The sequence below is a fragment of the Brachycentrus maculatus genome, unplaced genomic scaffold, assembly GCF_059751285.1.
Source record: "Brachycentrus maculatus isolate JH-2025_06_01 unplaced genomic scaffold, ASM5975128v1 h1tg000303l, whole genome shotgun sequence".
NCBI classification, from domain to species: Eukaryota; Metazoa; Arthropoda; class Insecta; order Trichoptera; family Brachycentridae; genus Brachycentrus; species Brachycentrus maculatus.
Window position 1 is genome coordinate 978,775 of NW_028281053.1, and position 15,325 is coordinate 994,099.

Genomic DNA, 15,325 nt, shown 5'->3' on the forward strand with positions numbered 1-15,325 from the left:
ACATTAGAACACATATAGAAATATCAAACCAAAAACAGACTAGTGACACTAATCAAAGTATGAGCCTTATACAGCTATTTTTAATTAGTGGGAAGATATTAATCCTGTGTTTTAAATTAAATCACTATAAAGTGAAATGTGAAATTATAGAGAAACAGTTCAAATTGAAAATAAAAATATTAAAAAATAATAATACGGTCCGTAAAAAAAGATCAAATAGAATAGTAGAAAATACATATTGACATATCAACGATATGTCGCAAATAAAGCTGTCTGCGATCTGTATGTATGTTCATATGTTCATATGTCTGGTTTATATAGATATCGGCTGTGTTATTGTGGAGATTCGCATATTAATAAATTGTAGGTTATATAAACTTACTTTGAAAACTAACGATTAAAACGAAAAATACTAAGATTGAAAAAAATATTATGTAGTTTTGCTTTAAAAGTTTTGAAATGCATTTTCATTTCTGTAATATAAGAACACACTTACAATTTTCTTCCGAAAAAGGCATAATCAAAAGATGAATTGAGTTTAAAAATAAACCCCTTTTGTCTATGAAAAATAATAATAATAATAATAACCACCTGTACAAAAATGATAGCAACCCCCCATTATGACTAAACTTTCCTATCTCTTACATACCTCCTAGTTGAAATAATGATGTGAAATATTTCGATCATAATATCTTAATGATTGTTCTGACATCAATGCAATGCAATACTGTGTGTTGCACTATTCCAATACTAAATGCTTTATTTTAAAGTAGAAAGATTACTGTAAAATATTATTAAAAAACAAAAACAAAAAAAACTAGGGTAATTTGGCACAATTATTAAAACAAATATAGAAAAGGGCAACAATAATAAAATGAATTCAAGTAATGGAACAACCATTTAAAATTAAAATAAAAACAAAAAACCGATACTTACCAGAGTCCTGTAAAAAATATAATTAAATAAAAATGTTTAAAATAATCAAAAATAAAAAGCAAACCTATTAAAAAAATGAACAACTGAAAATTAAAAAATTTAACACAACTTACCCCGGAAAATAAATATTAATACAAATTATTGTCTATAGACTAATATGCTTAGAAAGGCTTCAAATAAAAGAAGATTCCTTACGACTTCTTAAATAAGCGGGAATCTGAATTCTAACGTCAGATTTTCTTGGGTAGGGATGCAAAAAATAGAAAATAAGAGTATGATCAGTTTTTAACAACTATGCAGTGTTTTTTTCCATAAATGCAAGATAAATTTGTATCAAATCAAAAATTCTAAAGTTATGCATAATATTGCTAAATTTATTTATCTAAGATGTAGAATATTTGTCCTACTATAGTGACTTTTACAAAGTGTATATTTATTTAGATCACCCAACATTGTGTGTTAACAAAAGCACCTAGTAATCTGTGATTCACAAAAAACGACATTTAAAAAAATGTGAGTGTGTATTATGTTAAAAACAATATTACACATGAAATTAAAATAAATTTGTGTTATTTTTTTAATATTCGTACTAGTAAATTTATATTTGATACCCTATATAAATTTTTAAATACTTATCTACAGTGTGAATACAATTGCAAACTATTATTACCCCTCAAAATATTTTATCTATGAATAATAAGAATGATAATAAAAATTGAGAAATAAGTAAATGTTTCAGTGTATTTAAATAATGGGGCCAAGTAAGGATAGTATATGAATTATTACTGATCTTTTATTTAATGTGAATTACACATTAGCTTTGATTCTGATTGTTAATGATAGATAACTCAATTATTCATGGTTTTTTTTCCATGAAACGCGACAGAATGGCGTTCCGGCACCTTTTTTCACAGATAAATTGTTTTTTAATTTTCAAAATCGATCTGACGAAACAACGTTTTCGCTTAAGTAATTACAATCTGTATTTATATGATTCGTCAAATTATGAAATATGGTATTATTTTGAATACTTAAATGATATTTGAATATATTTTTGTTCCGGGACCTTTTTAGTTTAAAAAAAAAACCCTGCAAATATTCATTTTAACTTGAAATCACAAATTTATTATTATAATTAAATCAGAGACCATTTAAATTTTGTATGATTTCACAGAAGACTGGAAGAGGTTAGCAGTGGCGTGCATTTTCTCAGTTATTTGTCCGCGACAAAACACCCATTATTAGAGTTATGATAGACAAGTTTAAAAAAAATAATACGCTGTGTTTCCTACTGCCTACCCTGATTAAAATCTCTGTGCACGCAACTGGATGTTAGCGAAAATCAAAATAAAGAGAGAAAACAAGGCCCCATTCTGTTGATAGTAGTGTAGAAACTATATGCAACTTTGTTACAAATATTTTGCCCTTATATCAAGACTGAATTAAAAATATAAATACACACTTAAGAAAAGCTTACATAATACTTTTCATAATATTGGCTAATAAAATGGAGAAAATTTTATGTAAATTTATATATAAGTTTTAATGCTAAAAACGAGATCAGGTATTGGGTGTTGGTTATATATTGCTAATAATGTGTGCAAAGACACGCGACTTGGCACTCCCGTCTAGAGAATCGCGATGTAAGAAGCAAAATGGACTTCTCATTCGCCGTACGAGTCTGATCAGGACATAAAAGTGGTGAGATATAAAATGTTAGCGATGAACGGTGTCGAATAAATATTTTGTGCGCTGTTTACCCCTAATTATTCTATCTCGTGTTTGTCTTAAAAGTTTTATTGGTCTTCGTTCTGCGCCTCCTCCTCGTCCTCTGAAAACAGTGGCGGAGGTATTGTGGACACGTCGAAACTGTGCTCCGAGCCTTCGAAGCTCGGCTCCGATGTGTAGTTGGGTCTGAGGGAGAATCTGTTCAAGTCGGGGAGGGACTCGGGTTCCGCCGAGTGTCTAGAGTCGTCGTCGTACTCGTCTACCTCCGGGGGGAGCTCCATCGGCCCGCGCTCCCCTGCCCCTGCGTAGTAGGGGTTGGCGTCTCGGGGCAGTGCGTACTCGTCGTACTGCGGATAGACTTGTTGCATATTGAACATTCCGGAGGGCCCGTATTCGTAGCTCTCGGGAAAGCCGCTCCTGTTGCCGAACTGGTCGTAGGCCATTCTGTCGGAGGGGCTGTCGTACCCGGCGAAGGCCGAGATGGAATCCTCGCGAGTGAACATGCGTTTACCCCCTTTTGAAGAGTTCGGCGCTTTTTTAATCGTCGTTGCCGTGTACACGAAGGAATCCAAATGGTACGGAGCATCTTCATCCCTATCTTCGTCATCCTCGAAATCTTGGCTATGCGATTGTCTTCTGGCTATTTGGTTCGGGGAGCGGGGCTCCTGCGCGTAGTCCATAGAGGAGTCCATTCGGTAAGATGAGGGCTCCGGAGGCGGGCTGGTCATGTAGGCGTTTTTGCTGGACTTTTTCTTAACCGAAGACCGTTTGCTACCTCCGCTACGGTATCCCATTTCTTCGCATCTGTCATCGGGCGGAGCTGGGTACGCCGCAGGAGCGTTACGATCTTCACTGTCCAGATAGGGATGTCTCAACCTTCCCATTCTGTCGAACCTCGGGTAGCCCATTTCATCCTCATCCGCCGAAACCCCGAAACCTTCGAAACTCGGATTGAATGTTTCTGTTAAGTGTGGAAAATTATCATCGAGATCCCGGAATCTTCTATCTTGTTCTTCGAATTGTGGATAAGGTTCGTCAAATCCTATACTAGGTATTTTAGCGTACAAGTCGTCATATCCGTCTTGGTTGTCTTCGAACTCATTCGTTCTTTGGCATTCGTGGTAATCCGTTTTGGACAATTCGGAAGACCCGGATTCAAACTCGGGATTGTAGCCTTCCGAGCATTCGGAGCTTTCGGTGCATTTCCTACCCATTTGACAACGCTCAGAATGCGAAGTTCTATCGCCTTCGGAAGAGTTTTGACTTTTGGGAGTGTCCTCTTCCATCAAGTCATGCATGCAAGTATCCCTGTCTTTGATCTCGAATTTGTCTTTATCCAGCTTATTCTTTTTGGCCGATACTTGTCGTCGTCTGCGGTAATTGCGTATTCTCTCTTTAGGGTCGTGCATCAAGTCGAGAGAACTATCGGTATCGTTGCCACTAGGCGGGCTCTTCATGGATAAATTACGGACAAGCACCGATTTCTTTGCCGTAACTTTAGAAGTTTGAATAGGCGGGGACTCGGAACTCAAGCTGCTGGAGTAGTACGGAGAACATTTCGATAGCTTGATAGGAGTTTTGCTCGCCCTATCGACAGCTAGCAAGTTTTCAGGAAGATTAGTAACATTTTCCTTTGTCAAATGATGAGTGACTTCCAGAGGGATCCCGGCTGCTTCAGGAGAAAGAAGGAAATGTTCGTGGAAAGACCTGCTTTTGGTTTTGATTCTGTGATGTTGCGAAGATTTGTATTCCCGAATCTGATGCCGAGACAATGTTTTGTCATCATAACTGGAATGTTTGGTCAAAGGTTTGTATTCTGGAGGAATAAAAACCTTTTGACCGTTATCGTGGAAATTGGCAAAGTCTTGACTTTGGTACCTCAAGGACAATTTCTCTTCTTGGCTGTAGAGCTTTGATTCTGCTCGACCTGAAAACTCGCCCAAGGGAGAAGCTAAATTGTACTGATCAACAACGGCACTATCCTCACTTTGGCAGCGCTGACTAAAACCTTGAGATTCTTTATTGTTGGATCTCTCTTCGCAGCTGAGGCTTTTTGGGGTGATCTTTAAGGGGCGGTCGAATGACTTGCCCAAATGTTGGCCGTGGACAGATGCTTTGATATTACGAAGATTCAACGGCTTTTCGGGAACGGCAGGCGGAGTGGGTTTCTTGCCGCTCGAGTGAGCGCTAGAACTGGATTTATCAGATTTGCTGGACTTGTCACTTTCACTCTGAGAGTAGTATCTGATATCCATCGGTCGATTGGACATAGACGTTTTAACTCTCATGTGTTCATTTGCGGAGAGTTCACTCTTTTCGGCACGCGGTGTAGACTTTCCGCTCTTTTGGGAAGGGGTGTGAACCTTCCTCTGTTCCACGGGTTCGACTTCAGGATGTGGTTCGATGCTGGTAGCGACTAAAGTATTGCTGGTACTCACTGACCACTCGGATATTGATTGAGCCAAAGTTAAAGTGCTGTCACTCTTCGTACCAGAACTGGAATTATCATTAGCAGTTTGCTTTTTGGATACGGAATGTGTTTCCGAGTTGCACAATTTGTCATAGTTGTTCAAATCGTAAGACAAGTTATCAGAACTGCTTTTATTATTTGACGATTGAATAATAAATTTCCCATTGTCCGTAGATTTTACATTACAGCTGAGATTGGATGAGAAATCGCTGCTCTTGTTAGCTGATTTTTCACTCTTGGCTCCCGAAAGATTGGAAACACCGGATAAGCTCTCTGATGCAGATAAATTGGCATATTGTCTCACTGTGTTAGTGCCCGTTGACCACTCTGAAATGCTGAGACCGATGGAAGTGTCCTCAGAATGGGAGCTGTGCGTGCATTTCTTAGGTTGTACTCCCATTTTGACCGTTCCATCCAGGTCTGTTCCTAGAGAGCTAGTTTCTTCTTCAGAATGGCTGCTGTGACTGCAACGTTTGTGAGTCACACTCAGCCTAGAGCCCGGTAGTTCTTCGATAGTATTCTGAGAAAGAATATCGTCGATTGAAGTATCGGAATTATTAGAACCGTGAGAATATTTATGAGATGGATATGGATGAAGAGACTTTTCAGTTTCGGGAGAAGCTCCTGATTTAGTTATGCTAAATACTTCGTCGTTGAAATAAATATCATCTTCAGACACGGGACTGTGATTTTGGGGGGATCTTGTCGGTTGGGCGACAATCACTTTTTGTTCTTTTAATTCATTACTCTGCGGTTTTATATGGCTCTGAGAACAACAACTGGCTATATCGAAGCCTCTCAAACAACTTGCGGAAGTTACCGGATGTTCAACACATGATTGGTCAAAATTGATAGCGACCGGAGACTTGATACATTCATCTTCATTTAATTTCAGAGGATCCACGACATAGGTTGTTTCTTCGTACGAGATGGGTTTGGGTAGCCTGTGGTGTTTGGCATCTATGGCATTTTTGAGATCTACAGATTTGCTCAGAGTGTTTACCTTGGCATTTTCATCCGAGAATGGATCTGGAGAGCCTTCTTTACTGCCAAAAACATCGTCCTTGATGTTGTCATGGTCATCATCCTTGTAAATATCATCGTCATTGTTGAGAGTATTGTTTTCATCGTCAGACTCGTGATTTCCTTCAATTGTGTTTTGGTCCGTATTAGAATCGGTTAATAGAACCTTGTCGGCTTCCTCCCGTTTGTTATCTACAAAGTATGTCTGGACATTTTCAACAATGGGAGTTTCCAATAAGCTGGACGGTGGGGAAGGCCAACCTTCAGAATCTACAGACATCATGGGCTGAGCTTTCCAAAATGCCTTAGATCCTCGCGCATCGGTGGGCGATCCTTTCTTCTGAGGTTGAGGTGTTACATTGCCGGGCAACTTTTGAGGTAATTCCGGCAGAGGCCAGTCGTCGGACTCTTGACTGCTGGCGTGCGAATTGCTATCCAACAAGGGTTTAGGGGGATCTTTCTTAACTCCACACTTTTCCTTTGTTTCAATCAAAGTCTGAAAATATATACCTTCGCTTACCCTCTCGACCTTAAACCGATTTTTCATATCCCCATTTTGGCTCGTGTACATTTCATAAATTTTGTCGGCCAAACCCTGATCAATAGGTATGTCTGGCATTTCCGCAGACGTTCTGCGGTCGGTGTCCGATATATACGCTAAATTTGTATGGCTAGGCGGATCTGAACTCAGGCTGGCTTGGTGATCGCTGGAAACTACCGACTCGTCATTTAAACTCTCAGAGTGCGACGTGGCTTTGGTGGAGTCATCGTCTCCGCTGGATTTTTCAGAATTGGTGCTTCTTTCGGATATGCGAGAAAGAGTTCTGGATACACCAAAATTACCACCATAATTGACCACTAAATCCGGAGTGCTCCCGGTCATTGAACTACTGGATGAAGGAAAATTGAAATTTACAGGAAAATCGCTTAAATCATCGGTAAAATCAGCTTCAGTGGAATCTTTGGATGTACCAGCGGAAAGAGATGGATTTTTCATGGTGGAAAAAGTCTGAAAGTCGTCAATAGCTCTCTGGTTTGTGAAGTCGTAAGCTTCTCTATTATACGTGACACCATCGTAACCCTCTGCATCTGGAGGAATCCAACCTTCTTCCATGCTCGAGCTCCCTTCACTGCCCGACCCCACCAGAAAAGGTCTCCAGGTCGGTCGCAGTTCTTTCTCGGCATCGCCTCTCCTGTAAGCTGCACCCAAAGACCCGGAGCTCGACTCAGTTTCGAACGATCCTCTCGACTCGACACTCAAAGACCCTCTGGATTCCACACTAGATTTTGAAGAGCTCTTTTGTTCATCTCTCAGGCGGCCTTTCCTATTTCTCGGTTTGGAATCTTCGACACTTAAAGAACCTTTAGAAGTCGTATCGAGGCTAGACTTTGAAGAGCTTTTCTGTTCCGAACTTTCCTTCAGGGTTTTTTTCTTGAAAGATTCTTTAGCAACCGGCTTAGTATCGGTAATATTATCATCAATATTCACTTGTTGAGTCTGATCATCCTGCGATACGGTGATGGAAATTTTAGTGTTCTTGGATGGATGAACAGGTTTTGTGTTACTCGCAAACGGATCTTTTTTATAAGCACCCGATAAGCTGGATTCCGAATCCTCAACAACTTTGTCTACCTTATCGAGACAAGGCTTTCTTTCAGGCGGTTGACGCATCTGTTCCGTTATTTTGTGATGACTCTCCGAACTAGAGTCCGAATCGGAGGGGGCTTTCTGGGAATCGACTTGGCCTTGCTTTTCTAAAGTGGGGGTCGGAGACTTCCTAATTATTCTCGGACTAGGCTGACCGTCACCGGCCGCAAAATCTGTGATGGAAGGAGAAGGAGATGGGGTTTTGGATGTTTCGCTTGAAAATATTTTCTTAAGGTTTTCGTCACTATAATCGACGGAGAGTTTTAGTTCTACAGGTTTTACTCTTTCTTTCTTACTTGTCGACGCGACATCCTGAGAAATTCCTAGAGGTCGAGCTATAGAACAACTCACGCTGGATTCGTCTTCTACGGAGCTACCTTTCAGATCTTTATTGTAACTAGAAGGACTTAAATCTTTCTCGACACTAGTCCAAGATGGAGATTCCGAACTTCTGGATCTATCAGCGCTGAGTTTTAGAAGTTCAGTACGTTTTTGATTAGCCGCGAGATGTTTCGATTCTCCATTTTCATTCTGATCTAGATCTTCGGCTAATTTAGTTTGCTTGAGGCCGAAGGCCGCTATATTTTCTACAGTCGGGCTGTTCTCTTGCGGAGGAGTGACAATAATTTTATTTTTCCACTTCAACGATAAATCTATACTTCCAACATCCTTTTTAGAAGATTCTACACTAGACTCAGTTTGAACAGATGATTCATGTTTTAGAAACTCGGCAAGACTCGTATCCTCGAGAGTCCCTTGTTTCTCGACTGATTTAGCTTGAGGGAGAGGCTCGTTCGAGCTACCCGTATCCTGACTAGATTCCAGCTCTATATAATTAAGATATTTTAATTTTGCAGATTCCGATAAGTTTTTTGATACCCGAGGGGTGTCTTGGGTCTCGGAAGAGCTTTCCGTATCGACAAACTGTATCGGTACTACATACGGACTATCGTCGGAAACTTTTAAATCGCTCACTTCGGTGAGAGATTCCTCTTCGCTGATTATTCTAGCAATAGAGTCACGGGAAATGTTCTCGTTTATTGCTGAAGGTAGTTCTGCAACATCATTGGCTTTAGACGCATCCGCTTCTTCTAGCGCACCGTCTAAATCCGTTTTGGACTTATCAGACGACTCGGAGAGCTGCCTTTGCTTGTTGATCATATCGATTTGCCTGCGCTCCAAAATGATGTTTTGAGTGTCATCATAGTAAGGTTGGGGAGAAACGCACTCGTTGTAAGACCTCCCGTAATATTCATTGCCACCCTCGGTTCCTCTAGACGTTCCGGGCCTGTCGACTTTTTTATCATCGTCTACAGAAAGCCAGATATCGGAGCTAGTCCCCTGCAAACCCGTACGCTCATCTCTATCAGATTTCTCGCTGTCGGTTGACTTAATAGGAGATCGGCATTTTGGTGATCGGACGCCATATTTTTTATTGTTAATTAAAAAATCCTGAACGTCTTGAGATGCATCGGTATAATTTGGATCGTCTTGGTTGTAATCCGAAGAAGAATCCTGATAAGTGTCGTCGGGCATTTCAAAATTCCGATCTAGGCTTTTAGACTTGGCTTCCATCGCCATGTGTGAATCCACATTCCTCTCTAAGCTCTTGGATTTGATATTTTTGTGAACAACTCTGCCCTCGATCTGCTGTTTGAGTTCTTGCTTGCGAGAAAGTGTTTTCGGAGACTTTTGTAACGCTTCGATTTCATCCTTTTTGTACTCTTCAAATGATTTGATAGTTTTGTCTTCAAAACTCTTGTAACCCTTGGTGGGTTTAGTAGTGTTCTTTTGTTCCTCGAGACTTTTGCTTATTATTCCACCGAGAATGTTGTCTAGCTTTTTGGGCGACTTGGCTATAAATACGTGATCTTCTACCTTACTCTTGATTTCTGTCTCTATGATGATCTTATCTCCTTCAGTTTTGACAACGATCTTATCTTCCGGCGGAGGGAACGGCGGGAGAGAATCTTTAACGGGACTCGCTAACGTTTTAGTCTGTTTCAAAGCGGTCTCGAACAGCATTTGTTGTTTTTCTTTTCTTTTGGCTATTTCCGTGTCACTTTCATCTTGGGATTTCGTACGCTCTTTACTATTTGTCCTCTTTAATTCCATCTTTTCTATGGATTTTGATTTTTCTTTAGAACTTGACTTTTTCACTTGTTCGAGTTCTTGACTTTTTGTCCGTTTAATATCTAAAGAGGGGACAGTCAAAAAGTCGGGTCTATCTTTCAAGGTGGAAGGTAGAGACTTTTGCGTGGTCAGTACTTGCGATTTGTGTTTCCTAGTTTCCGACTTGTCTAAAGATTTGCCCTTGGGAGGCAGACCCTTGTGCTGGAATTCGGGAGAATCGTTTTTGAATGTTTTTGGAGGTGAAATACTTTGAAAGTCATCGCTATCGACTCTCGAATCGACAACTTTTTCTTTGGCAGATTTCTTTTTCTCTTTCTTTTTTATTCTTTCCATATCTGGGACGATTTGATCGTTTTCGCTCAAGTCTGAAAATTTTCGTATACTATCTCGAGGAGAGTTTAAGGAGGAGCAAGGCGAACGCGATGGAGATTTAGAGGCTGGCGATCTGTTTGGCGACTTGCCTGGGGATTTGACTTTGGGTTTGTAAACTTCTTGTTTCCGTTTAAACGACCTAGGTCTTCTGTACTCCGTCAGACATTCTAAAAGTGCCATTTCCTCACTATCGATCGCGACATTTTCTAGTTCTTTTGGCTTTTTGACAACACTTTCTTCTTCTATTTCTTCGATTCTATCGATGCTGTTGGATTGAAAATCTTCCATGGTAGACTTATCCTCTACGAGGGTTTTTTCTTCCGGCATTTCGTCTTCCTCCTCGACATCTCCCACAGTGTCATCCTTGGAAGAAAAAGCATTGACTGCCGGAAGTTTGTGCACGGATATAACGGGAGTATCCAGGCTCTTTGCTCGTCGGGAGGCAGTGGGAGAATCTTGGGTGGCTTTCTGCCTTTGAAGGGACAAGACGGATCCTTCCGAAAGGTTCAACCTCGCGTGAGCGAAGAGTATCGGAGTACCTCCTTTAGTACGCAGCATGGGGGATATTAATTCATCTCTCAACTTGTTTCTGGCTATCTTCAATTCGTTGGTAGACTTGGAGTCGTCGGCGTCATTGCTGTCCTTGGAATCGCCTATAGTCTTGAGATGATATTGGACATCCCCGGATGTGACCCTTTCGACTTCCTTGTCGTTATCTTCTTCTCCGTCCGATTTGAGAAACTCGCAACTCTCGAGAATAGGGGAAGGGATATTCTCAGTGAGGTGGTATTCCCAAGTAGTGTTTTCTTTTTCCTTTGCTTCCGGCTTCGGAGGTTCGCACTTCTTGACCACAATGTCATCCTCGGAACTAGGAATGGAAATAGACCGTTCCGATATTCTGCGCAACTCTGTCGCATTCCCAAAGTTGGGATCCAATATTTGGGGAGAATATTTAGCCTCCAGTTCCACGAGCCTTCTACACTGCGGGGGGGAACCTTCGATCTCGGTCGAACTCATAGTTTGACCCCTGTGCCAGGCTCCAGAAGTTATCTTATCGTATTCCAATTGCAAAATAGGCTCCATATCTTTTCTGGATTGAGGTGGAGAAAACTCTAATTTGGTCGGAGTGGCTTCCGCAGAACCGAACACATCATCCGAGTCCAAACTTTCATCGTCTGATGAAAATGAAGTGATCCTCGTTTTAGGTTTGTTCTTTGGCTTTAGAGAGCTGCCCTTTTTGGGTGTCATTCTAGGTTTGATGACTCTCTTTGGCGGGACCGGCTTTTCTTGTCTGGATTTTGCATCAGCTTTCAGTTTCTCCACAGCGGTCATATTCGCCGGATCTTTGGGTGCGGCGATATTGTTTGGATTTATTTTTGGGTCTAAATGAGTTTTAAATTTCATTTTATCCTGCGGAATACTCTCCGTTTTGGAACTCGTTGCGGAGTCGCTTTCAATTTGACTAAGTTTGGAATTGAGAGTTTCCAAGAGAGCCGGGTCCATTGATTTCGTGATATCGCGTTTGGGACTCGACATGTGATGAATCGACGGAGCATTTTTATCTATTTCTAAGGTAACGGGATCAATTTTAGACAAATCTATATTTTGCGTAAAAAGAAATCCCGGTGGTTCGACATCGAGAAATGCTGAATGAACATTGGCGGCAAGGAGTTCGGATGGAATATTCTTCGGCGATTTTGGAGACTTGGGAGATTTCGGGGACTTTGGGGATTTCGGGGACTTGGGAGATTTAGGAGATTTTGGTGATCTAGGTGATTTTGGATGATGATGGCAACGTGATCCGTTGTTTGCATATTTCCCATTGGAATTCTTAATAAATCCTGTGTCCAAATGTATAGTTGGCCTAGCGGCAGTCGGAGTAGGTGCCGTCCCATTCATGACATGGATCTTATGTAATACATAAGGAATATCGTAATCTTTTTCAGATTCGACTGGAGATTTTTTGTAATCCTTATTGAAACCGGCTTTTAAATCGTCAAACTCCTTGAAGTAATTTTTAGGTAGATCGAAGCCGGTTTTTAAGATTTCTCCGGAAGGTCTGCCACCTTCAGGCGGCATTTCGAAATGGCTGAACTTGTAGGACAAGGGCGGAGCGCTCGGGATCTGCCTGAAAATGTACTCTTCGTCGCTGGAATCTGCCGGGGTTAGGTCGATGGATTTCTGGTGCATCAAGACGTGGCGGCGAGAAGTGGAGCACAGTCTCTGGCGGTTAGCCAAGCTGTTGGGGTCGCTCTTGGTCCTTTCGACAGTGGCGTGGGTGTAGGTCATCTGCGCATCGCATATGCGACTGCTCGAACTCGTATCCAGAATGACTTTGGGATTATACTCGTCAAAATGCGTCTTTGCGATGAGTTCTTCCTTCCTCGTATCCTTTTTGGAGCCGAGTTTGCCAAATAGCAAATCGCCATTGTTAGTTTTATCGAATTCCGATTGCAGCATGGAGGGATGAGATCTGGATTTGGCATACTCTATGCTGTCCATTGCGGGTAGTTTGCTGGGAAAGGGTACGTCGGAGTCTTTGGAAGAGTCCGTCATCACCATGAGACCGTTATCTCTATGGGAGCCTGTTAAGGATTCTATTTTCTCTTTATCGAAACTGAATATATTTTCAGAATCGGAGGACCTCTGTCTCTGATACGCCATAACTTTAGCGGCTCTATTGTCTATCTCGGTGTTTATTCCCGCTATTTGCTCCGGCCAAATATGCGTCATCGTTTGATATTTGGTATCGGATTGTTTGGGTGACGCGACCACCTCAGATGGGGAAAGCTTTTCTTGGGCTATCTTGGCATAGGTGCGTAGATTTAGTTCGGTTTCCACATTCTGTAGACTAATGGAATGAACGTGGGAAGGTTCCTTGTGCCTTACGTTGCTGGGAAAGGTGGAGTAAGGGTTTTGAACATCGTAGAAATTGGATTTGGCACATTTGGTATTCAATTCCACCATGAGATCTTCGTGAGACTTGGCAGCTCGAGATTTGACATCGTCGGGAGATTTGGCTTCGACAACGTGGAAAGCGGGTTGTGTGTCATAATACTCACTCTTTGATTCCTGACTAGACGTACGGGAAACGGGTACGGGAGGTAAACTTTTAATATTCATGTCGTAAATATTCGGGGTACTTTTGCGTTTCTCGGTTTCAATCGTGATATAATCGCTTTTCTTAAATTCGTGATAGTCGGATTTGGATTCTTGACTAGAAGTACGCGAACCTGACCTGCTTTTGCTCTTCAAGGTTTCCCTCGACTTTTTACTATCCGTATGATAAACGCTATCTTTAGACTTTTTACTGGAATCGCTACTCTTGGATATTTTGGAATCGTAAATATCGCTTTTGGACTCCTGGCTGGAGCCGCGAGAGCCCATCGTCCTTTTGATTTCTTTATAGAAACTACCGTCGGATCTGACGCACATTTTTTCGCGGGGTAAATCTCTAGGATCGTCCATAAGGAACGGATCGAATTGAATATCATTAACGCTCTTATACTTAACATAACTGATAACTCTAGACTTGGGAACGTGGTGGTGATGCTGGGTCTCGTAATCGGAACCCAAATGCGAGCCGGAATTATCGTCGTCGGAAGGGATATAATTACCGGAATCTAGAGAACAAGATCGAGTATTAATGTGGGAATCCTTATACCTATCGTAGATACCTCCCTCAAAGCACTCGTCGTCGGAGCGCTCGATGAGCTCGTAGCTGTCGTGCGAGATGTCGTCCTGCGAGGCGCCGAGCTCCAGCGGCGGGAAGGGGTCGCGGCGCCGGCAGCGCAGCGTGCCCGGGTAGCTGGAGGAGAACACCTTCCGCAGCGCCAGCAGCGCCTCGCGCTCCAGGTCCACGGAGGCGTGGCGCGACGCGGACGCGCTGGCCAGGATGCGGCGCGAGTCGTCGTAGCGCGTGACGGGCGAGTCGATGCGGAAGGGCAGGAAGCCCTCCTCGGGCAGGCGCGACGAGTGCAGCGAGGAGGCGGCGCGCGGCCGCCGGCGCCGCTTGGCCTGCCCCGTCTCGTCGAAGCTGAAGTCGTGCAGGTCGCGGCAGGAGGCGCTGCGGCCCCTACAGTGGCGGCCAGCGCCCGGAGTGGGAGGGGTGGGGGGGGCAGCAGGGGGGCGGGACGTGGGGGCAGGACCTGAGGGGGCCGGCGGCGGGGGGTCGGCATCCTCCTGAGGCGGAGCAGCTTCTGGAACGTTGGTGCTGTGCAGAGATGTCGATTGGCTCCACGTACTCTCCGGAGAAGCCTGCAACCGAAACGGTGTCAGATATGCTCCGTACTGTATGGTGATATCTGATTTGCGTTATGCGCAGGTGTACTCACCAGCGGTGTCGTCATCCGATGCTGAGGAGACGCATCCTCCATAGGGTGATGGTTGACCTCCGCGTGGGTCACTAATCCGGTAACCTGCGGAAAGAATACGTCATAAGCGCTATGCAGTTGAAAGGCAGCAGATTTGTATGGGAACTGTCTTAGTCTTTATAGGAATAATCTTGTCTGTATAGGAACCGACCGGGTCTCTGAAGAAAATCTGAAGAACTGACTTGATATTTATATGAACTGTCTTGAATTTTGATTGGTCATTATAAGTCTCAACCCGGCCCTTATGGGAACTGACCTGGTCTTTCATGACAGCAGAGCTCGTAGGAGTAGCGGGCAGGCGACGAGGCGCCCCCTCCGACCTCCTCCTCCCGAGCACCTCCTTGGCTGCCTCCCCCGTGTAGCCCTTCATCATCAGAGAAGCCTCCAGATACTGAGGTTGCTGGTCCCATTCCAGGGAGATTGCTAGCAAATCCAAACACAACTTATTAAAGATCGCATACGCGACACTCTTAAAAACACATAATAATTCATCCGGATCTAAAAATAAGTATGCAAAATATCTAAAAGGCAATAAGAAATTATTACTCAAAATAGTACTACAAAAAAAATATAATCAAAAGAAAAAATATCCATTTTGTAAATATAACTTTTGGCATTCAGCAACAAAAAATAAACTTTAAT

General features: G+C 42.6%; 1 protein-coding gene across 1 annotated transcript in view; it reads right to left on the reverse strand.

Moving 5' to 3' along the window:
• Positions 1–2,704: 2,704 nt before the first annotated feature.
• The window catches only part of LOC148304817 (uncharacterized), a 34,158-nt gene continuing 21,537 nt past the window's right edge, over positions 2,705–15,325 (reverse strand). The window contains exons 11-13 of the mRNA XM_088267694.1: positions 14,940–15,106; positions 14,645–14,728; positions 2,705–14,567 (exon numbers count right to left, since the gene is read on the reverse strand). Of these exons, the coding sequence (XP_088123820.1) occupies positions 2,733–14,567; positions 14,645–14,728; positions 14,940–15,106 (12,086 nt within the window). The 3' untranslated portion in view covers positions 2,705–2,732. The remainder of the gene's footprint in view (positions 14,568–14,644; positions 14,729–14,939; positions 15,107–15,325) is intronic.